Source organism: Saccopteryx leptura, chromosome 4 (genome assembly GCF_036850995.1).
Source record: "Saccopteryx leptura isolate mSacLep1 chromosome 4, mSacLep1_pri_phased_curated, whole genome shotgun sequence".
Classification (NCBI taxonomy): Eukaryota; Metazoa; Chordata; class Mammalia; order Chiroptera; family Emballonuridae; genus Saccopteryx; species Saccopteryx leptura.
Genome location: NC_089506.1, coordinates 164,742,546 through 164,767,625, shown reverse-complemented (window position 1 = coordinate 164,767,625; position 25,080 = coordinate 164,742,546). Strand labels below are relative to the sequence as shown.

At 40.9% G+C, this 25,080-nt stretch overlaps 1 protein-coding gene and 1 non-coding gene across 5 annotated transcripts in view; both read left to right on the top strand.

The window, feature by feature from the left end:
• Nucleotides 1-25,080, top strand: part of EFNA5 (ephrin A5) — a 291,459-nt gene that overhangs the window by 228,992 nt on the left and 37,387 nt on the right. For all 4 annotated transcript variants that reach the window (XM_066381964.1, XM_066381962.1, XM_066381965.1 and 1 more), the window contains exon 2: nt 11,269-11,561. In XM_066381964.1, coding sequence (XP_066238061.1) covers nt 11,269-11,561 — 293 coding nt within the window. The remainder of the gene's footprint in view (nt 1-11,268; nt 11,562-25,080) is intronic.
• On the top strand, nt 23,984-24,059 carry TRNAD-GUC (transfer RNA aspartic acid (anticodon GUC)). Its single transcript has one exon. It is a non-coding gene; the product is annotated as a tRNA-Asp (tRNA).

The following is a 25,080-nucleotide window of genomic DNA, read 5'->3' as shown; positions in this document are numbered from 1 at the left end:
TAACAGAGGCACCTCGCAGCTTGTTTTGTCCCCAGAATGCACTCAATATGATTTTTGAAAGGTGGTGGCATATTCTATTTTAATTTCCAGGGTCAAGGAAGGGTAAAATGAAGTATGTGAGTTTTCTGTGACACCCTTCATTCTGTCTTTGGGTGAAGGCCTTGCTGAAACAATGAGATAACACAGTGGCTGGGTGATAATGCAGTCGTTTTCATGGTGGCATGAGTTAATTTCAGAGGTGAAACTGCCCTTACTTAGGAAAACATTGTGCCTTCTCCCTTCAGACCAGCATTTGTGCAGAATGGCAGGTGGACAGTGAGTGTCTCCCGCATGCGGGATGCTGGGCTGCCAGCCTCAGCTTAACTCCGCTCTTTTCCGCCACCTGTCTCTTCCTTCTAGGCCATTATTGCCTTGTTGTTGTTCATTGATTCTTTATATCTCTGATGTCCCTGTCAATAATATAATTCAGTACCACGCCACCCCTAAACTGCCTGTACTAGTCTGCTCAGGCGGCTGTAACAAAATAACAGATTTGGTGGCTTAAAAAATAGAAATGGCCCTGGCCGGTTGGCTCAGCAGTAGAGCGTCGGCCTGGCGTGCGGGGGACCCGGGTTTGATTCCCGGCCAGGGCACATAGGAGAAGCGCCCATCTGCTTCTCCACCCCCCACCCCCTCCTTCCTCTCTGTCTCTCTCTTCCCCTCCCGCAGCCAAGGCTCCATTGGAGCAAAGATGGCTCCAATGGCCTCTGCCTCAGGCGCTAGAGTGGCTCTGGTCGTGGCAAAGCGACGCCCCGGAGGGGCAGAGCATCACCCCCTGGTGGGCAGAGCGTCGCCCCTGGTGGCGTGCCGGGTAGATCCCGGTCGGGCGCATGCGGGAGTCTGTCTGACTGTCTCTCCCCGTTTCCAGCTTCAGGAAAAAAAAAAAAAAAAAAAAGAAAAAAAAATAGAAATGAATGATCTCAGTTCTGGAGGTTAGCAGTCCCAGGTCAAAGTTCCCCAGGCTCGGTTTCTGGTAAGAGTTCTCTTCCTGGTTTGCAGAGGTCCATAAAAGCGAGAGAAGGGGGCGGCACTCTCCAGGGGGTGTCTCTCCTTAGGACACTCACTCTCCAGTGTCTCCCCTTAGAAGGACACTAATGCTGTGGAATCAAGGCCCCACCCTTTATAACCTCATTTAACTTTAATTCTCTCCATAATGGCCCTATCCCCAAATACAGTCACACTCAGGATTGTGGTTTCAACATAGGAGTTTGGGAGGTAGTGACCCAAATATTCAGTCCATAGCACCACCCAAATAATAGGAGAAAACAAATCCTGAAATAGAGGACCATGCTATCACAGGAACTTTGTAGCAGTTATTAAACGTTGAACGGGACCCTCTGTGCCTCCGCCCCCTAGCAGTGGCCCTTGTGCACGCATTGCAATGATGTCTGCAGGGGAGAGCTTGAGAAGTCTCAGGCTAAAGCTAAGTGTAGAATCTCAAACACTTGCTTGCCTCCTCATCTTTCAACAGTGACTTGGAGTGGCTAGTTGAAGGGTGGAAGGGGAGATTTCTTACCCCCAGAAATGCCTAAGGACAAAGCATTGGTTCTGGTCTTTCTCTACAGGGATTTGAGTCTGCCTGGTAGCCCTGAGGTGTCTCTGGTTGGATCCTGAGAAAGTTGCTTTTCTCTCCTGACCCTGGCTTGGGGAACAGAGACTGGATGTCCTGGTAGGAGGGGCACAGTCTGTGTTCCTTATGCCCCCTGTTAGCTGGAGCAAAGCTTGAGCACATCCCAGCCTGGTCTAGGCCTGACCTGAGCAGACGGGAGCCTCAGAACCAAAAGATCCTCTGTACTGCCAACTCGTGGTTGCTGGGACACAGCTCAGAGCAGAACAGCGGTTGGCAGAGGCTGAAAGGGAGCCTTGGATGTTCCTGCCAATGTGATAGGTGGTTGCAGGGTTTTGTGAAGCAGCCTGATGAACCCTCTCACACAGAGGCGCCTAATGCTGCTCAGCTGTGTAATTGGGATGGAAATGGGCCAATGAGAGGCAGCAGTTTGTGCTTAACCTTTTGGGAGTTTTGTTCCAGGAGACTGTGGCAGGGCGGGGTGGGGGGGCACAAGAAGCATTACAAATAATAAGCTTCTCCGCCTGATTTGTAATGAATTAGTAATAAATGGCCTGGCGCTCTACGAAAGTCTGACTATTACAGAGCAGCTTTAGCTAAGTGCATGGGACCACATCTCATTTTGATCAGCTGTAGCATAGCAAAGACATGTAATTATCATAATCTAACAATTAGCCTGGCATCACTTTCCAGTGTTTAATTACCCCGATAAATGGTAATTGAATAGAGGACTTAATGACAAGAGAGAAACTTTCATTCTGCCTTAGGTGCTTAAGTTGACTACTCGGCTAGGCATAATTTTTCCAGCTTGAAAAACAGTCCTGATTATCATTTTCCTGTTTGCATTTGGCCATTATGTTGTTTCCTGGTCCTGACCTTTGTTTACAACATTATTTAGCACTATTCCAAGTTTGACAGGGGACCCAGAACTTAGAAGGAAATTAGTGGACACTTTACATAGTTTTCCTGTTTTTAAGTATTATTTCTAGTATCCTCCAGCTACAGTTTCCCTTCTCCGGGCATCTATCAATCACTGTGTGCAGACAGTGCTCAGTGTTGGAGATCCTGGGATGAGGAACCACCAGCACAGTTTCCAAGGAGTTCTGTCCTATGTTCACACAAAGAAAAGAGGTCTACTTAAAAATATGGAGTGGGCAAAGGTAGGTTTACAGTTGTGAGTACATGAAACACAGTTTATTCTAATATTGTCATGCATTAGTTATTGTACCTATTTGTATTACAACTGTAAGCCCACTTTTTCCCACCCCTGTATTATAACAATAATTAGAGTGATTTGCTTTCAGTGCAACCCTGGGTTTCTTGAACAGTTAAGCATTTACCTTGAATAGATTCAGTACTTTTTATAATTCTACCCATCACCTAATATCTAATGACCCCAGCCTTCTTCTCTCTCACCTTAGCCTTTTTCCTGGTCCCAGATTTTTATCCAGCTGTTCACAGGGCTCTAACCAAACAATAAACCTAACTACTTTTCCCATACCAATTTACCTAGAACCAGCAACAATGTCTGCTTTACATCCTAATACTTTATATGAAACACTATGATTATTTTGTTACCAAATATGTTTCCCCTTGCTCTATGAAAATAGAACAAAAAGCCATAAATATGTATTTTTTTCTTCCAGCTTATTGGGTTTTTTGTTTGTTTGTTTGTTTAATAATAGACTAATAGAGCTTAGCTGCATGCCACACAGATCTCAAATACCCTACCCCAACTTTATTGAAGAGTCAGGGCCAGATTTTAGACTTGGTTGCTAATGATCCCAATAAGTTATCATCGAGCCATAATACAAATATTTATCTCACTGTTTGCACACCAGTACTTCAGAACAATTAAATCATTATTTGAGTTGGTTAATAGAAAGGACACTTATCAGAGCACTTTTGTTCTGTTTTTATTATTGAAACTAGAAATGGCCTGAAATTCCACTGGGTAACGCCATCTCACCGAGATACAAAAGGGCTGCCTGTGTGTAAGCAGTCTGGCAGGCGGCGTATTTGTTTGATTGACTCCCGCGTCCCCTGAACAGAACCAGTTTGTTTAATCCTTCTCTCCCAGGACAGGGGCTGGATAACCTGTTCGGTGGTTTCCTGCATCTGCTTTGGGATCTGTGTGTAGGAGGCAGGTGCTCTGCTCTGTGTGCCTGACACGATGTAAAACTCTGGCTGACTTAGGGCATGAGGGCAGCTCTGTCAGGAAGCTCCTGACCAGCAGGAATCAGAAAAGCCTGTTTTGCATCGTAGGAGTGACCTCTCTTCGGGCATACACTGATCCAGGTGATACTTCTTTACTTTATTTTAATCCCTTTTTCAAAACCACTTGAAGTGATCTGTGATTGTTGGGTCTGCAGAGCTCTGCCTGGTTAATTCTTTGGCTGACTTGGCCTATTGATGTTGACACATTCCAACTCCATGCCCGAGGCTCTGGTGGGGGCTCAGAAGCAATTAGACTGTCACCCAAAGCTCCCAGTCCTAGTCCCTTCTTGAAGGAAAGTCTTGTTTGGGTTCTGCCAATTTAATGCTTTATTTTTTTGGAGCGCCTCAGTCAAGCCAATAAAACAAACTCCAAATGAGTTAAAACACTGGAGGAGACAACATTTTGTGGGCCCTGTATTTGAAACAAGTATTACTCCTGGGAGATCCCAGTTTTAAAAAGTCATTCAGCCTGATGTATCTTGGACTTGAAAAGCAACAAGTGAAAGCTATTTGAGGTATTTATCCTCACATTTGAGAGGAATAATTAGTATTAAGTGGGATTTTTTCAGTCACTTGCCTTAAGCACCTTGTGTGCATGCATATATGGGGGGAAAATGACAGGTTGCTATCCTCAACCACTAATTAAGTCTAAATATCTGACCAATTAAATATGTCTTTTCCCATTGCCAACCATTATTAAGTTCAAAGCAAAGCTCTCGCTCTCATACTACAGAATTCATAACTACCGAAACATGCATGTGAAAGAACTTGACTGGCATATAGTATTTTAACTACAAAAGTGTAAGTAGGAAACATGTCTGAAATTCATCCTTGAGTAGTTTTTGTTTTAAGTGGGAAAACAATCTTTACTTCTGTGGGAATTTTAATTATTGGTGAGTTCTAGAGCTGGAGTGGACGTCCTGAAATGATGTGTTTTATTCATGTGCTATATACCTCGTTCAGCCCTAACAACTGGCCTGGTAACAGTGAAACTGTCCATGACTGACTGTCTCAGAGCTGAGAAAATAAAGATCAATTACCAATACACATTTCAGCCTATAAGAGGCGAGGAACATTTAAATCAGTAAAAGAAATCTTTCTCTGCCCCCCTGTAAGCTATGCTAGTATTATTTCTCTGCCCCAAGTTTGACTTGCTGTTTATATTACATGCTTTAACTTCAGCAAGAAAACTGCAACAAAGAGCATATCTGCAGATTTAGGATATGAAAGCCATAAGGCTTGCATTTTGTGCTGAAAGGAATAACAGGAGACAAGAAGAGATGTGTTACACAACAGAGGATGCTCTTCTGCCCATCTCCTCACAAAACGTATTTATAAACCCAACCCCGTGTCTACTGCAGGGCCCACAGGCTCTCAGGACGAGTGAGAAATGCTTCTGGTTAAAAAGAGACATCCTATTCTGAAATTAGCCTTTAAATCAGTAACAGTAGATTTGAAAGACAGTGCTGCCAAGATATGTTCACTCTAGATTTAGTTTCAAATTGGGGAGGAACCCTAAGCTGATACATGTGCTTAATCTTTGACCATAAATCATATCCTTCTTTTACATTTCAATTTTAGAATGTAATATATTAAGTTGCCTTGTAATTAAAGAAGTGACATTGTAGTTCTGTTCAAATAAGAATATTAAAATCATCACCACTCTGACAGATTAAAGTACATTTAAAATGTAATAATCAACTATCCAGTTCATGATAAATAACATTTTCATTACTGAATCCTTTAGAACATTACAGGACAGGGGGATAAAGTGTCTCACAGCTTCCTAACCTCTCACAAGCACTGTCTCCTTTCAGTATGCTGTTTCTATATTTATGGAGTGAAGGAACTTCACTCAGGAGCTGTTGATAAAAATACCTCCATGCACATTTCCCTGGAAGCAGGCTCTTGCTGTGCCAGCAACATATGCTAAAGGCCAGTTCGGAACATTTTAAATATGCACTAGACCCTTTTTCTTCCAGCGACTAAATTAAAATGCGATTTGACTTTAGCCAATGAGGGTGGAATGAAGGGAGGAGCTCTGCAGGGAGGAGTGGTGAAAGATAAACTCAGAAGGGATGACTTGCTGTGCTTCCTTGCAGCCTGAACCCCATGGTGCTGCCTGTGCGTCCTTTGGACTTGGCCTCCACCGTTGTCAGTACCACAACCCACATCCTTTGGACTTGGCCTCCACAGTTGTCAGTACCACAACCCAACGCACATGGTGGTAAAGGAGGGAGGAGGGTCAGTGATGTGAAAACCGGCCGCTGAGAAAGCAAGCTGGGTGATATCTACTTGCGACAGCTGAGAGGAGCCAAGGACAGAGTGCACTGAGACCTTCCCCTTGAAGGGAAGGACTGGGGTACTCCAGTCCTAGAGATGTCCCCCGTGGAGGGACCCAGTGTGAAAATAAATTATGTAATTAGGAGGAGCAAAGTCCTTGTGATCATGAAACGATGTTTTGGTCCCTGCCTCAGTAGAAACTTGTGACGCCACTGTTGATAAGTAAAGGAAAAGGCAAATTGTTCACTATTACCTCAGCGCTACTGTCTTTATCTCATTTGATTTCTGAGATTCAGGTCATGGTTCACTTTCTCCAGGCAGGTTAAACAATGAGAGAGATATTAATAATAATTTTAAATTCATAACAAAAATTGCAGAATCAACTAATACAAACATCTGCATGTAGGCTTTTAGTGCAAATCCCAACTTTGGTTGTTATTTTTGCTATTAATTGCCCCAATCCCCCCCCCCCCCACAATCCTCCAGGCAGCCTCTGGGCCATCAAGAATTATCATAAAGTTCATCATTCACTTTTAGTAATTGAATTGATTACAAAGAACAAGTTTCCATGCAGAATTTTATTCTTCTTAATTAACTAAAATGACCCTTTCACAGTATGTATGACATTCTCAACCAGTCTTCTGCCAAATTTTGATTAATGTGTACAATGTATTCTTGCCATAACGGAGTACGTACACTATTATCTGTTATAAGGAACATTGACCTGGGTAGCCACACATCCCGGTGGAGAATAAGGACCATCACTCCATGCATATAAGGTATTTCCTGGCACTTGAGACGTTTGAACTGTGCGAACACAGCCAGGGTAGTAATCATTTTACTCCAACACAGTCACTTTTCTAAGTGTGGTAACTATGCTGCTTTTACATTATAAACCACTGTGATAATTCAGTAGAGGTTATGTTATAATTATTGTTGGCTTGTTGGTAATATGTTCATAATGTGCAGTGATTTCAGAGAGGTAGAGATCCTCAGATCTCTTAATACAATAGGTAGAATTAAGGATGAGGTGAGGAATAAAGAGGACGTATTTCCAAGAAATTTATAGCTGTATCAAACTGGCTGTGCTACCCATGGCATTTGTAAATATTAGCATGTGGAATCACTCTTTCTCGATGTGAATCTGCTCTTTTAAAATGAGCTAAAGCCCATGAAAGCTGTTTCCTGATGGAAAAAAAGATCCCTTTATCTGAAAGCCTAACAGCACTCGATTCTTCAGTAAAACTGAAATGATGTGTGTGATTTAGATGCTAACCCTGTGATCTGAGGCTTCTTCTAAATGATGCACCCTTTGGCCTTCATTTTAGGAGTTTGAGATCAACCTACTCTGCCTTGCAGCCAGCTTCTGAGAAGATCAGTGTAAGTTGGATGTGGGCAATTAGAACTGGTAAAGCTTTGGAGCCATTGTGGTGAGGAGGAAAGAGAATAGTTTCAGAACCATATAAGACTTGGGTTGTAACTCTGCTACTCATTTCCTAAGAAAATAATTGAGCTCAGAGATGAACAACTTCTCTGAAAGTCATTTCCTCTAAAATGAAATTAATTATAACCACTCAATAAGAATTTCATGGGCAACTTATGTAAGGCCATACCATAGCACCTTCTGGATATGGCAGATATTTGCTGCATTCGTGAATGAAGAAGATAACTGAAACCCATCATGAAGGAGAATAATCCCTCCGGGGGGATGCAGAGTAGACTGCAGAGCTTGGTGTTAGCAATTGACTCTCAGGAAGTGGAATAGTGGAGAGCTTCAGTTTGGAAGCCAGAACTTAGGTTGCTTGTGTTTGAATTCTGCCGCCACCTTTTCCTAGTTGTGTAACATTGAGTAGATTGCTTGCCTTCTTAATCTCAGTGTTTTTTTTTTCATCTTTAAATGGGGTACAAACAATGCCTACTCTGTGGGATTTGTAATGGAAATTAAATTGAGATAATGAATGAAACACAATAAGCACTCAATAATATTAACTATATGTATATGCTACTTCAGAGTAAGGTCAGAAAATAAAATAATGGTTCCTTGCTACTTAGATGTAATATTAAGATATTTAACCCTAAACTTTTCTTTGGATTTGGATTCTCGTTGGTACATTAAACAGATGCCTTTTATGAGTTCTAATTTATCATTGTTTTTGTTTATATTGATCCTTCTTTGAAATTTACATTAGTAAACTAATTTGTGTAAATTAAAGATCTGAAACATAAGTCTGAGTTCTATGCTGGATCATCACCTTTAGTTTGTCAAATGAATACAAGGATAGATATAATAATTCCTGGGCAATCACACTTTAAAAATAGGTTCCATAGTGATTGACTTTTAGCACCCTACACAAAGTAAAATGTCACCAGAAAGGAATGACTAGTCAACCCAAAATAAACCAGGTCTTCAACCTAATGGATTGTTTAATTAAAATTTCAGCAATATTAATAGGGTAAAAGGATAAAAGCTGGAAAAGGGAAGCTAAATATGAAGCATAAAAGAACTGTGACGTAGACTACAGCAATAATAGAATAGTTCTGGACGGGTGGTTTTATTTTTTATTTTCATGTTTAAGCAGTGTCGAGTGCTAGCAGAAGCTAAAATGAGTGACACTTAGGGAAAGGAAAAACATCCCCCTTGAATGTCTTTAAAATCTATAATAATAATATAATAATATAAAGTGCATCTGGGCATTGTCTTCTGCTGCAGTTCTTGTCTGGCTCTCGTCCAGAACTTGTCAGGCTCCTCTTGAGTGCTGATGATTCATAGCCCAGCACCCTTTTATCTGAACACCGCAGTGTCTTTTCTTTGTACTTTGGCAGTGATGTTACCTTGATGTTCAAAAATCTTTTAAAAGCAACACAGGCTTCCCTTGCATCTTGACAAATCGTTGTCTGCCAGTAATGAAGAAAAAGTAAACTTGGTTCTGTGATCATTGTAAATATACAGAAATAAATACTTCCGAAGGTTTTTTTTTTTTAATTCTTAGTATTTTGAGATCCTCTTACTGAAAAGTAATCTGTTCGTCTTTCCTTATTTCTGTTGTATAAATCAGTACACCGCTTTCCAAAAGCATGGGTCAAACGGAGGTTTTTGTAGATCATTTGATATTTGAGGACAGACTTAGGACTTTTAAGAATGGATATCTCTGTTGTATGCTCTTACTGATGTTGTTTAAATGTTAATATTTTATAGCCCATTTGAATATGCTTTAATGTATCCCTGATTGCAAGTCTCATGGGGTCCCTTGGAGCTTAGGGGAAGCAGAGGGGCAAGGAAAACGCACCTGGGAGGAAGACGAGAAGGAGGAAGGGGAAGGGAACGGCTCTGAGTCCTTCATCCTAAGGGTTTCAAGGGCGCTCCCAGGGGAGGATCTCAATAGGATAGTCATCAGCTTTCCAGGTGTGTTCTTTTAGGGTTCTGTTCTCCACTGATTGGTCAGCACCAAGGCAGGGGTCAGTGCATCTGGTCCTGAGGTCAGCCATTGGCTTCTCTTTGTCTGGGTTTGCTGGTTTTCTGTGCTTGGAACTGAAACATAGCTGAGGCCTAAATGTTATCTCTAGGGGTTAATGCTTAAGCGCTTTTCTCCAGTCCCGGTTTGTTCCTCCATTTTCTCAAGCCATGTGACTAGGAATATGCTGGGAGGACAGTTCAGGGGAGGACCTGAATCCCATGACCAGTGATATGAAATCAGGGCATCGAAACCACTTGACCAGCTAAGGGAGGAAAGGTTACCCTGGGGCAAGATCCTTATTTTCCCAATCTGCCTGTTGCTAGGCACCTGGGGCTTTCCACCCTGGTGGCCTTCTGTGCCTGGGCTATAGTCATTGCTCTGCTCATGTCTGTCTAACTGCCTACCACAGGATTACTGGATAGCAGTTAACAGAAGCAGATTTATATTCAATATAAGAAGAAACTTGCTAATATTTAAGGATGTCTAAAAATGAAATAGACGAGCTCCTCATCACTAGGAAGTGTTCACACTGAGACTGTCTGACTTGAAGGTTATATGACTTTATGGGTGTTGTATTTCAGCAGTAACACAGTTTTATGATGAACCTTCTAAGAGCTCAGAGAAGAATTTCTTTGTGACATAAACAGATTTACTAAGGGAAATACCTACTAGAACCCAAATTCTCCATTCCGGGCCTAACGCACGCACTCACTGTTTCATCAGTATGCCTTCGGTTTTTATTTTCCTGTACAGTATATGTGTTGTTCTGTCTTCTTTCCAAATTTAAATTTTGTGATTCAAATTCTCTTAATTTTATGACCCTAATTCTCTCAATTTGTGTAGAAAATTGAGAATCACCTCAGTTATAACAAAAACAATCCAGTCCTAGATTTTTTTCTTTAAATTATTTATTCATTTATTCAAAAATATTTATTAAATGAAACACTATTTTAGAACTAAGAAAACTTTGCTTCCTTATACGTGATTTTAAGAATGAAAGGAAAACAGGGCCTGACCTGTTGTGGCACAGTGGGATAAAGCGTTGACCTGGAAATGCTGAGGTCGCCGGTTCGGAACCCTGGCTTGCCTGGTCAAGGCACATATGGGAGTTGATGCTTCCAGCTCCTCCCCCCTTCTCTCTCTCTGTCTCTTCTCTCTCTCTATCTCTCTCCCTCTCCTCTCTAAAATGAATAAATTAAAAAAAAAAAAGAATGAAAGGAAAACAGCCTGACCTGTGGTGGCACAGTGGATAAAGCATTGACTGGGAACGCTGAGGTCGCCAGTTCGAAACCCTGTGCTTACCTGGTTAGGGCAAATATGGGAGTGATTCCTGTTCCTCCCCCCTTCTCTCTCTCTCTCCCCCCCTCTCTTTCTCTCTCTTTTCTCTGAAATGAATAAGTAAAGTCTTTGAAAAATAAAAAAAAAAGGAAAACAGAAAATCAGTATCTTTAATATTTTAAATGAATGTGAAGGATTCCATTTATAGGGTATTTTGAAACAAATATAATAGAATTCCTCTGCAAAATGGCTTGTTGTTTCTTTAATTTGGAGCATTAACATTTCAAACCAGGCCACAAATCACAATAGCATGTGACAAAAACAAATTATAATAAATATTTTTGTCTTGACATTATTAATGGTTCAAACACTGATTCCAAAGAAAAAGCCTTTCCGCTATAAATAACCTCAGCCTTCTTCTCCCCACAGATTCCAGAGGGGTGACTACCACATTGACGTCTGTATCAATGACTACCTGGATGTGTTCTGCCCTCACTACGAGGACTCGGTCCCGGAAGATAAGACTGAACGTTATGTCCTCTACATGGTGAACTTTGATGGCTACAGTGCCTGTGACCACACTTCCAAAGGGTTCAAGAGATGGGAATGTAACCGGCCCCATTCTCCAAATGGACCGCTGAAGTTCTCTGAAAAATTCCAGCTCTTCACACCTTTTTCTCTAGGATTTGAATTCAGGCCAGGCCGGGAATATTTCTACATCTGTGAGTATATTCAGATTCATGATGTTGTGGGGCAGCTGCATGAATCCAGAGTAATTTTTTACTCGTGTTTTAGAGAATTCCGATGAGCTGGACCCTGCATTACAGATGTCTCCTTGTAAATGCATATGTCAGAGCCCCTAGATACATTAGCTGGGAATTGAGAGCGCAGATTAGATTAAAGCTGCAGCGCCTCTCCCCCTATGAAATTGTGTGTCAGCCTGTTCAGTGAACCACTGCTGACTTGGATTTCTTCTAAATGAAAATTGCTAAGACTTCTCCAAAGCTGAGGAAAAGAAAAAGAGATTCCTAAAAAAAAAAAAAAAAAAAAAAATTAATGGAAATAATTAAATTTACATAGCTTGGAGTCATTGGATTTCATATTCAGGTGTCAGCAATATCCTTTCAATCATCCACGGTTTCAGTGGAGAAAGCCAAAACTCCTGCAAATGTCAGCATGCTGACGATATATACTCTCTGTGCGCTGAGAAGAAAAGACAATTAAGAGCAGCTGTGTCTTTACATAGGAAAGAGTGTGGAGAAGGATCTAGAAAGGTTCCAAGGGAAGTGGTATGAGTTTCCCACCTGTGAGCATGACGTGAGCCTGTGCTGAGAGCTCTGACTGTCTCAGCAGACCCCTGTATTCACCACGCTGCCAGTGCTGTCTGTTTTCCCAGCAAATACGCCAGCACTTCTTTAGGCATCCCACTAGTCATGTATTCCAGGCAAAGGCTCCTCAAACTATTGTGTATAAGGCGCCCGGGGTTCCTGTTCCACTGCAGCTTCTGGTTCAAGAGGTTTGAATGGAGGCCCGAGAATCAGTATTTATGAAGCTCCCAGGTGATGGCGATGCTGCTAGTCCACAGACCACATTTTGAGTTAACCAGGTGCTAGTCTCTGTCTAGTTGAGGCAGCTTGCTATATCTATGTCTAGATTTTCCTTTAACTAGTATCAAAAATTTAAGTGATCTGGTCTTTCCCACGTGTTTTCACTGTCAGCGGAAGGAGTTCAAAGTTTACTTGTTTAGAAGCACATTTATTGACCAGTGTATCGTGGCTCCTGGCTCAGAAGTATTGGGGGAGGCAAGATGAAAAGATACTCCCGGTCCTCACAGCGTCTAGTAGGGAGCAGACATGTCTGTGGGAAATTAAAGTATAAACAGGCCATTGCTGAAGGGTGAGTGTGGGGAGCAGGGGAACCCTGCTGGAGGTATGCCTCACCTGCGTGAAGAATCAGGACACGCAGCAGCACCACCCCGCATGCTCAGCACCGACTCTCCCCCACCCCCGCTCATCAAACCAAAAAGATGAAGGACATTCTTGTTCTGACTCATTTCAGTCCACTTACTCCTAACTCACAGGCTTTAAGTCTGCAAGGGTTTCTAGCTCCCCTTCCTCTCCAGAACACAGAATTTTATAATAAGTCCGATTTCACCATCACAAGGGCACTCTTACTTATATTGGAATTGAAAGTAAAAGGGAAATTGAACAGTACCAGTTTTATTATTTCAGTGCATATTTTAGTTATTAGTCATGAGAAAACATGTGAAAACCCTGATACTATCTCCTATTTGATCCATAAAATAAGAAAAGGAATATTGAGCCCCACAGATGGAGAAAACACTGGCAGGGAGTGAGTTCTCACGTTCTCAGGCAGCAGGCTCTTGCCTTTTGCTAATTTTTTACTTTGTGAAAGAATCCCATTCAGCAAATGAGAAAAAGGCAAGAGAAGGACTTCTGTTGCGGGACAGCAACTCATTAAATGCTTAAGTCTAAAATATTATACCCATGTAGGAAGGAATTATTGCATTTCCAGATGTTCATTTTGGTTTCTCAGGTTAAACAACAACAAAAGCAAAACCCTAAAATGATTATAGAACACTGAGATGGGAAACATACTCACCAGCTAACTTGTTGATCGCATGATTATTAGAAATTACAGATTCCATTGAGGTTCATAAGCAAGATGTTATTCAAATATACCTGTAGTGCTTAGGACTCATTTTTCCTCATTTGTAGTTAAATTCAATATTTCACTAAAAGCCATTATGTGTCTTCTATAACATTCATTTAACAGAATCATTTAACTGTCAAGGGCTCCTGTCAAAGTAATTGTTCCAAAATGCTTCAAAATATCAAGAGCTTTTTGCTGTTCAGCTGAGTTTAACCTGAATTACATTTTTTAATGAAAGGCAAAATAGCACAAAATTAGCAGGGAGATGTTCATTTACAAGAAACACAGTGGCCTGTAGTTGGTTACATTGAATTTTTAACCGTGTTTCAGAACCATAAGAGCATCCTTCCCTGTCGTTTTAGTAGTGAAAGGGTTTCCTCTCTCCCTGTCACTGCTGAGAGCTGCAGCAGCACAACCAACGTGGCTCTTACAGACGTTTAATGCGCTGTGGTCATAATTAAACTAAAGGATTCTTAGGGGAGAATTGGCCCTCAGTTGAATTTTCCTTTCTCCTAATATGTGTGGAAGGAACAAAATGATTGGGAAATGGCTCTTTTCACACTTACTACATCACAACAAGCTCTGTTGCTGATCTCAGGAACAAGCTGACTGCCTACCACTCAATGTTATAAAATGTTTTTACTAGATCAGGGATACTAGGTCAGTTCTTCAGACTTAAAATCTCCTCCACGTTTTCCAAGAGAGAAAGGAAAGCTATTGCCAAAAGGCAGTGCTGCTTTAGTGTGCTAGAGGAAGGATTATAGTTAATAGTGACTGTGAACCAAAATTCAGTTATAAACTTGGATTTGTGGGAAGAGGAGTAGTTTTTTGTTTGTTTTTTTCTTAAGTAAGAAGCAGGGAGGCAGAGAGACAGACTCCCACATGCTCTCTGACCTGGGATCCACCCCTGGCAAACCCTCTATGGGGCAATGCTCTGCCCATCTGGGGTCATTGCTCTGCAACTGAGCTATTTTAGCACCTGAGGTGGGGCCACGGTGCCATGCTCAGCACCCGGGGCCAACTTGCTTGAATGAGCCATGCCTGTAGAAGGGGGAGAGAGAAGGGGAGGGATGGAGAAGCAAATGGTCACTTCTTCTTTGTGCCCTTACTGGGAATCGAACCTGGGACATTCACACACCAGGCCGATGCTCTACCACTAAGCCAGGGCCAAGAGGAGTAGTTCTTAATAGGATATCCACCTTGTCACTTAGACTCAGAAAAAAACCCAGAAATTAGAGATTTCTTACCAAGTTCAGCTTTATCTTCAACAAGATTAATTTCCTTTTTCATTTTGTTCAGCTATACAAAATTAACAAATAAAGTAGTCAGAAATATCTCATATGAACTTTCCAATTTATTTTATTTTTATTGATTTTAGGGAGACAGAGGAAGAGGGAGGGAGAGAGAGAGAGGGAGAGAGAGAGAGAGAAGCATTCATCTGTTGTGCCACTTAGTTGTGCATTCACTGATCACTTCCCTTATGTGTCCTGACTGGGGACGCACCTGCAACCTTAGTGTTTCAGTACAGCAGTCTGACTGAGCTAACCTGCCAGGACTTCCAATTTACTAATAAAATATCTTCCCAGCTTTAGATCTTTCCTATCTCCCTAGATGACTTTATGCTATGTTCTCCTTTCCTGGGGAACAGGCAGTAGATTAAGTTGTTATGATAATTGATTATTTCTGAGGCAGACTGAACTCATTCTTGAATCTGACAAATGCTGTTTTTAATCTACAGGAGTTATTTTGGTAAGTGATTGGCATACTAAATTACAGAAAGTTGGGGGTGTTTCTGTCAGGGATAGAGCTGCTAAACTGCCCGCCGATGGGTTATGGCAATAGTCTTCCTAAGGCAAAGAGTTATTTTAGAAACTTCAAAAATACTCATTTTAGAAACGAGTCTCATAAATACTAACCAATGAGTACAGGTTTGAAAGAAGTTTTGCTGTTGCTATTTTTAAATGAGAAGAGGCAAAGGAAAATAAGGACACAAAAAGTAATTTTTGGAAGTCAGTAGAGACACTGATTTTGAATGTCCTCTTTTGTAAAGTATGGAAAAATGAATCCCAAGCCCTTCTCTTGGCTTAACTGGCTATACGATCTTGGCTACATCATTCAGTCTCAGAATTTCTAATTGCACATCGGTAAAATAAGGTGGTTTCAACATAGGATTTCAAATCTTTCTTGGAATTTTAATTTCCTAATCTTACTGTATTTTACTGAAGAGTCGGCACCACTAGGGTGAGAGAGAACATATGTAACATGGCTCAGCCCAGCCTTTTCCTTACTTAGTGGGCTTTCAGAAAATGCCCGTTAAAGGGATCTCGTTAGGGGAAATGCAGAGTGGAGAGGCCTATGAGGTATTAGAATTATTAAATCCCTGCCACCCCATTTAAACCACCATCATCTGTCGTCTCCACTAGTGCAGCAGACACCTATTTTCCTCACTTGAGTCACCACTCTGTCAAAGCCCTCCAGTGACTGACTTCCTGTCTCACCACAAAAAAATCCAGTCTCTAGCCTGGCCAACAAGGTTCTCCTTGGCAGGGACTCCCTTCTCACCACTCTCCACCCTGTTGTCCTGCTCCAGCCTCCTGCCCTCTTTCCTGTCCCGCATACCTGCCCCCCCCCCCTTCTCTCTGCCTGGGGATTTCATTGCGTCAGGCATCCATATCCATGGCTCTCACTTTCTTAAGTCGACACTAAAAAAAGTATCAATCTCTTCTGTCCTCCCTGTATAAAGAGAACACCCCTATCATTCTCTACACTTTTACCCTGCTTAATATTTCGTCAAGCACTTGCAGGGGTCGTCAAACTTTTTATAAAAACCGCCCACTTTTGCAGTGCTGGTCAACCTGGTCCCTACCGCCCACTAGTGGGCGTTCCAGCTTTCATGATGGGCCAATCACGGCGCTGTTTGGGTGCACGGTAGGGACCAGGTTGACCAGCACTGCAAAAGTGGGCGGTTTTTATAAAAAGTTTGACGACCCCTGAAACCTGGTTTACTTAGCACTTACTCTGTTCCAGGCAGTGCTCTCTGTACCCTCCAATTCTCAAAACAGCTCTACGTTTTACAAATAAACTGAGGCACAGAAAAGTTAGGTAACTTGAAAAGGGTTTACACAGGAAATGGAGTGACTAAGCAACTAAAAGGAAACAAAGAGATAGTCCTACATATCAAATTCTTGAAAAGCAAAAAAATAAAACAAAACAAGAAAACCCGTACTTGATAGTGTCTTTTTAAAAGGTTAGAAACTACTAGCACTACTGTTTAGGAAATATCACTTTACAAACTGCTAGAAACCCAAATCAGATGGTAACAAGATATGTTTTAAACACATTTATGAACATTCAGCTCCCCAAAGGAAACTTTTCCATCTCCAGAATTCAACTATATCTTCCTAGATGTTTGACCCTTTTAATATGATAACATTAGAAGCCAGAGAAGTTGTATTTCAAAGCAATTCTTTTTAAATTTACTACATATTCAGCATGCAGACTGAATCATGATTCCACACTAGATTCAGGAATTACTGACTTTTAATGAGACCTACAATAAGGAGGACAAATGCCATTTTTTGAAGGTGATACTAAAATGTCAGAATTATTTGAGCATTTACTATATCTAAGGTATAGCTTATTTTCTTCAAAAGATCCTCAGAGCAATGAGAGTTTATATTCTCAGCACCTAGATGGAAACCAGGAGTTTCTGGAAATTATTAGGAAATATACCCTTCCTAAACTTATTGGTGAGTAAACTTGAATACACATGTTCTCCTTTATATTGGTATGGTGATAGAAATTTAGAGCTGAAAAATGTCTATTTCTTTGATACTAGAATCCTGTAAATCTCATAACGGAAAAGAACTTTTGGGGAGCTAAAGACTTCTGCTTCAATCTTTTTTTGTGTGTTACAGAGACAGAGAGGGACAGATAGGGACAGACAGACAGGAAGGGAGAGAGATGAGAAGCATCAATTTTTTGTTGTGGCACCTTAGTTGTTCATTGATTGCTTTCCTGTATGTCCCTTGACTGGGGGGCTACAGCCAAGTGAGTGACCCTTTGTTCAAGTAAGCAATCTTGGGTTCAAGCCAGTGACCATGGGGTCATGTCTATGACCCCATGCTCAAGTCAGCAACCCCGTGCTCAAGCTGGTGAGCCCGCGCTCAAGCCAGCAACCTCGGGGTTTCAAACCTGGGTCCTCTGCACCCCAGTTCAACACTCTATCCACTGCACCACCACCAGGTCAGGCTGCTTCAGTCTTATTGGAATGCATGATTTTCAAAATTAGAAAGAAAATCATGAGGACAGTCTATGGTACTAGGGGCATCCTTCTTAAATCTGTATAACAACTTGAATGCAAGGTGGGTAAAAGCTAATTCTCTGCTTTATGTACTTTAATTAAAAGTTTACAGTTTTAAGTTGTGAAGCACTTTTTGTTTTAGATTTTATTTATTGATTTGAGAGAGAGAGAGAAGGGGAGAAGAGCAGGAAGCATCAACTCATATTTGCTCTTTGTATGTGCCTTGGCCGGGTAAACCCAGGATTTTAAACTGGTGACCACAGCATTCCAGGTCGATGCATTATCTGCTGTGCCAACACAGGTCAGGCTGTTGTGAGGCAGTTTTAATATGTGTGACACAACATTTGAAACTGACAAAATAAGTAACCTAAATTCCTACGATTTCTCTTATTGAATTGATCAAGATTAACTTCAGAAATCATTTGTACAATATAGTCATTGACTATTCTTTAAAATGTATAAGAATATTCAAGCAAATCCAGAGACTATTTTTTTTTCTTTTTTTTTTTTTTTTTTCTTTTTTCTGAAGCTGGAAACGGGGAGAGACAGTCAGACAGACTCCCGCATGCGCCCGACCGGGATCCACCCGGCACGCCCACCAGTGGGCGATGCTCTGCCCATCCTGGGCGTCGCCATGTTGCGACCAGAGCCACTCTAGCGCCTGAGGCAGAGGCCACAGAGCCATCCCCAGCGCCCGGGCCATCTTTGCTCCAATGGAGCCCTGGCTGCGGGAGGGGAAGAGAGAGACAGAGAGGAAAGCACGGCGGAGGGGTGGAGAAGCAAATGGGCGCTTCTCCTGTGTGCCCTGGCCGGGAATCGAACCCGGGTCCTCCGCACGCTAGGCCGACGCTCTACCGCTGAGCCAACCGGCCAGGGCCAGAGACTATTAATGTAAAGAAAGTTCTTCACTTGCCAACTGGTTGTGTTCCAAAACCTTATATGCAGGTGAGTCATTTGGAACTTACAGTGTAGTTTCTCATAGAACTGCTTCTAAAATCAGGCAAGTTCTCCATAGGGTGGGGAGTCTCCTTAACCATCATACTGATTTAAAATGTATATTTTTAACAAAAAATAGTAGAAAGTTATATATAGAAGAGTTGTCCAATAAATATTGAATGAATAAATTCCATAATAGTAAACTAAACAGAACAAAGAAAAATTAAATTTTTATTTCTTTACATGTTGGTGTTTGAGAAAAGCAGATCAGTTAGAAGCTCTCGGTTTTACTGCACCCACTGCAGCAGGTCCCTAGTTTTCCTCCTTCCCTCCTTCCCTCCCCTCCCCTCCCCTCCCCTCCCCTCCCCTCCCTCCCCTCCCTCCAAGTATTTTATTTATTGATTGTCGAGAGAGTGAGAGAGAAGTAGGGGAGGGGTTGGAAGCATCAACTTATAGTAATTGCTTCTCATATGTGCCTTGACTGGGCAAGCCCCGGGTTTTTAACTGGTGACTTTAACATTTCAGGCTGATGCTTTATCCACTGTGCCACCACAGGCTCTCTAGTTTCTTAATGATTTTTATCATATGCTGAGGATATATTAAACCAAAAGAGGGAATGGATATGATTTTCTTTAAAGGCACAGACTCCGGTAAATGCAGTCTTGAGCTCAAATCCTTTTAATAGCTATGTGACTTTGAATAACTTAACTACCTTTCTTTAGCTGTAAAATGGGTAGATAGTAATAATTGATTATAACAATTTTTATTATTTTCAAGACTCAATTAAAGAAGTATATTTTCAAGGACTAGTTGACTACCCAATAGATAAATTATCCACATTCAAAAATATTTGCATCCTTTGAATTGTTAAGGCAACTTGAAGAGTCCTGAATAATATTGTAAATTAGTAAAAAATTTCTTAAGTGTCTCATATTCACATTTTAAGTCCATGCCTTTTCTCCTGAAGGAATTACATGCTAGGGTTATATATGCAGAGGGCAGCCACCATTCCCTTTTGATGTCCGGCTCCTCAGCAGTTTACTGTAGAAATCTACATTAATGATTATTTGTATCCTGACAGCTCACACCAATCTGCCTTTTTTTCTGAGTTGTTCTTATTGAAACAGAAGAGTGTCAAAACGGCACATTTATCAAAGCAGGCGGTAATCTTTTCCATCTTTCATAGTCTTTTACTCTTGCAGGGGAGGTGACCTGTAAGTACAATGTACTTTCTTAAAATGAACAACTCAATATTTGCTTCAATGTGTGTGCATTTTGCTTTTATTACTGAAAAGTGTTTTTGATTTTTGAAGTCTCATTCTAGCATTAAATGCTCTAGCATATATTTCAGCTGAGATTCAAGGGGTTTATAACTAAAATTTCTAAAAGGACTGTTTTTATCTATTTGTTCACCCTATGTAAATTTTTTTAGGTATGTAGACTCAGATCATGGTATTCAGCTAGGCCTATTTGTATTAATAGAGAAGGAAGTTGAAGGGCAGTGTTAGGAAATTTTAATACCTTTTTAAAAAATTGATTTTAGTGAGAGGAGAAGGGGGGGAGGGAGAGAAAGAGAGAGAGCAAGAAAGAAACCTTGTTTGTATGTGCCCTGACTGGGGATGGAACCAGCAATCTGAGCTCGATGCTCTAGCTCTAACCAACCGAGCTACCTGGCCAGGGCTAAATTTTATTATCTTGATAATGAAAAAGAGAATATGGCACATGTCAAATAATAATTGTTCAGATATAGATATAGAGTGTGTCTTAGTCACTAAAATCTGTAGGGTTTGGGGTTTTTGGGGGGGTTAGTTTTGTTTTATTTTGAACATACAATGGAACAGTTTTTCTCCATTTGGACACTGGAAGTTTACGTGGGACTAGATCAGATTTCTTCCTGAAAATAGTCATTCTATTCCCTTTATATATTTCCCATGGTCTTTAGTGAACCTGTAAGAATGTACCTTTTTATTTAAAGAGTTTTCATGAATTGTGTTTGTTTCAAGTTGTCCCTAGCCATCTTTTAGGAAAGCAAGAATGAATATCAAGGGCTCTTAAATGAAGGTTAAATAAAGAACAAGAAACAGGATATTTAAGGACTTCAGGATATTTTTCTGTGTTAATCGTAAGTTTTTCTTCTGAAAACGGTTGTTTATAGTCAGGTGCCCTGTTACCTTCTGCAGGAGAATGCCCAGAATGCCCGGCGGGAGCACACTCGCCCGCCGCATTTCAGGTAGTCTGAGTAACAGCAGAGGCGGGGAAGGCAGTTGGTAGGTACACAAGATATTTGAAAAACACTTCATTATTTTGTCAATTTGGGACAAATTTTTGGTCATATGGGGAGAATTTTAAAGAGAAATGTGTGTCCTGTTAAATGCCTTGACTAAAGGATAAGGTACTGTTCAAAAGAATGAGGAATGAATGCCAGCCACGTGTGTAGAAAGGAAAATGGAGCAAGCATCGCTGCTTCATAGGTTTGGACTTGAGCAGCACTCTTAAAGTTCTCAAGGGGAGCCCTAAAAGCTCTTGAATCATTGGAGCTTGATGAAAATTTATGCTATCAGTCATAAAAAACCAAAGACTCCTAAATAGTCTTCCCATTGTTTGAATTTTTTAAAGGTTGTAATGCTCAGATAAGAAGCTCAAAAACCAAACAATTTTTATCTGTGCTCCTTTTATGAATTCAAAATGCTATTATAAGACTGTGGCAATGTGCTGTGTTCTGACCTCCTATGGAGGAAGAAGGAATTAAGTCACCTTTTGCTTCCTGTTACCCCACTGAGACTAAATGCTGAAATGGAAACAAATTAAAGGATTGTTCTTTTTATCCCTAAATGTCAACTGTGGCCACATCTCCTAGAGAAATAATACACCTGATTAATTGTGTAATTTCACAGGGAAGCAGTAATTCTCAGCCTTATAAACATGTAATGTACTAATTTGATTTCCGAGTTAACTGAAAACAGTTTAATGAGCAGCTGCATCCTTATGTATGTGCAGCATTACATAGAGCAGATGCCAAGAGAAAGGGAAATAACACACTGGTGACACTTGGAATAACTGTTTATACTTCATTGACTTCAGGTTGTCAGCATGCTATTCTGTGTTTCCCTTAGTAACTTATTAAGGCAACTGAACTCCAGTGTGATGCTGTCTAAGTGTCATTTGTTGTAAATTACACAAGCATGCACTCACTGAACGCACAGTCAATCTTCAGAAAAAAACAATACTTCTTCACTTAGACCAAAATCTCATCCGTGAGACATACCCACAGAGTGAAAGGTGAATCCCTGAGCATTGTGCGTGCTGGAAGAACAGTATTTGTTCTTTCATCGGAAGAAATACTATTTCTACAGATTTTCCCACTCATCTATTCTTGCTCTATTTTAACAGAATGGTTGTGAAACTCTTGGTTTGAAAGTTGTCATACAGCCTCACAGCAGGCTTATATTATCTACAGAGTTCTTTATGAGGAAATATAAATCACCACAAATGAGACTTTTCACAGCCAGAGATATGTGGAAATTTGTGTCAGTGCTTTGCTGGCTTGCTAAAAAATATCTCTAGGCTCCGAAGCTCTCTCACAACTCATCCCGCTCTCTACCCTTTTGGGAAGCAGTTCTCAAAACTTGAGATTTATAGTCCAGAGAGCTGATAGTGGCTATAAAGTTTTCTATTTTCTCTTTTCTTTAATATTAATGCAGAGAAAGAGGCGGTATCATTCATTATTTTAGTTCATGAGTATCCTGTAGGCTTGAAATATGGTTTCTGGGGATATGGCTTACCTCTGCTTAATAGGGGAAATATGTGGGCTTTGGCAACGGGCTTCTTTTCCACTGAAAAATCACATTAGAAACAGAGCTTTAATATATATGCTATGTCCAGGTTTGGTTTTAAAATTTAATGCTTTACAAAATATAAATTCATTCTGAGCTCCAAAAGTAAAATATCATGAATTAGAGAATAGCTAGCCAGTCTATTGTTATTAGAAATTGGAATATCTTTTTAAATTTTATTTATTGATTTTAAAGAGAGAGTGAAGTAGAGAAAAAGAGAGAGAGAAGCACTGATTTGTTCTTTCACTTATTTATGCCTTCATTGATTGATTCTTATATGTGTCCTGGCCGGGGATCGAACCTGTGCCATTGGTGCATTGGGTTGATGTTTTAACCAGTTGAGCTACCCAGCCAGGGCTTGGAATGGTATATTTTCATTTTATTTTTTCAGAGTTGTACAATATTTCTAACTAGTTCTATCTACATTAATGTTAGGTAAGTCTTAGTTTATAGTTAGCACTCCCTTTTGCTTTCAAATATTTAAAAACAAGTAATGTCTCTGAATCATTAAAAAAGAATACACATTGTTGTTATTTTAAGCTTGTCCAAATTTTAGTAGTTACAGTATCTGGCTTCTAATGTAAATTTTCATTTTCTAATATATTTGTACAAAAAATTTTTTTAAGTTAATCATACACTTAAGTCGATTATCATACACCCACAGTGAAATCTGAATTGATGAAGTTTCCTGTATGTTTTGCTTGAAAAGTTTCGGTGGGTTCTCAACCTTGAATTCAGAACTTTCTCTATGCTTAATTTATAAGGCAAAAATCTAACAAGGAGAGTAAATAGAAGCCAACAATATGAACAAGAATTTTATGTTTGTTTTTTTTTTTTTACTTTTAATAGATCATTTAAAGTTCTTGCTATATACACTGGGGGCAGTTCAATTAATTTTGAGACCATGTAATAAATACTGCAATGATTTAAATGAAATTTAGCTATTATTGTTCAGTTAGCTTTTTTGCTAAAGGCTTACTCATACTTTGACCAATAATTCTTCTCTTCACATTTGTTCTGATCATCATAATTTAGCAATTTAGCATTTATTGCAAGTTTTCTATGTGTCAGACACTGTATCAAGCACTGTACTTGCTTTAACTCGTTGAATCCTCATCTGTGATGTCATTGCTATTATTATTCCTAATGTATAGATAAGAAAACTGAGGCTGAGAGAGGATATGTAAATTGCCCAAGATTATGTAGCTTGCAATGGAGTTAGGATTCAAACCTATGCAGTTTGATTACAAATCTAAGCTCTTTATTCACTTACTTCATAATAAATATTTTAAAGGAAGTTAAAAGGAGACAAATTTCATGTATCCTTGGCAAATCATTATGTAAGTCCTACCTATACACTGGAGTTTAAGGCAGACCTAGTTCAAAAAATGCTAGTATGGCCCTGGCTGGTTGGCTCAGCGGTAGAGCGTCGGCCTGTCGTGCGGGGGACCCAGGTTCGATTCCCGGCCAGGGCACATAGGAAAAGCACCCATTTGCTTCTCCACCTCCCCCCTCCCTCCTTCTTCTCTGTCTCTCTCTTCCCCTCCCGCAGCCAAGGCTCCATTGGAGCAAAGATGGCCCGGGCGCTGGGGATGGCTCTGGTCACAGCAAAGCGACGCCCCGGAGGGGCAGAGCATCGCCCCCTGGTGGGCAGAGCGTCGCCCCTGGTGGGCGTGCCGGGTGGATCCCGGTTGAGCGCATGTGGGAGTCTGTCTGACTGTCTCTCCCCGTTTCCAGCTTCAGAAAAATACAAAAAAAAAAAAAATGCTAGTATGACCTGAAGAGGAACAGCACCTCTTGTTAGCTTATCCCTGAGATGCACACCCTTGGAGGTGTGTGGGTTTGTAAAACAAAAGAGAGCACTACCAAATGGTGCGTGGGGTCAGAACCTGAAGACAAAGTAAAGTGGGTCGTCCACTCTCCCTACCTCAATTGTGATGAAGACATTCAGACCTGGAAATGTATGTGCCTTTGGTACCCTGAGTCATATTTTCAGAGATTTAAATTTGATTAACAGAAGCAGTAGCACAGGTCGGGCTTCAGGCATTGCTGAGTATATTGCAAAACCTCGTCTCAATATCACAGTTTGTTTAATATGACATGTTGGGGATTGTCTTACCTTGTCCTTCAGCTGCGCAGCGGCTGCAAACGATTGTTTCAATTATAGTTGTTGTTGTTGCTGCTGCTGTTATTTAAAATCCACCAGCTTTTCAGACTTGTCCACAAATTCAAGCCACAGGAGTAGGGATTCTACAAGGGGGAGTGCCCAATTTGAGAATTTATAACATTTGAAATCTTTAGAATGGAGTTCAGCCGTGTGCAGGCACCCAAATTTCACACAGGAGGGGGTCATGGCCTTGGCTCTGAGGGCAGTTGGCAGAGCTGTGGGACCACTGGTGTCCCCCAGAGGACGTGTTCCACACAGATCCCGTGGCTGTCCTATCTCACCTGCCCCCCCTCTGCTGCTGGGAACCCAGGAGAGCACAGACTGGGGGA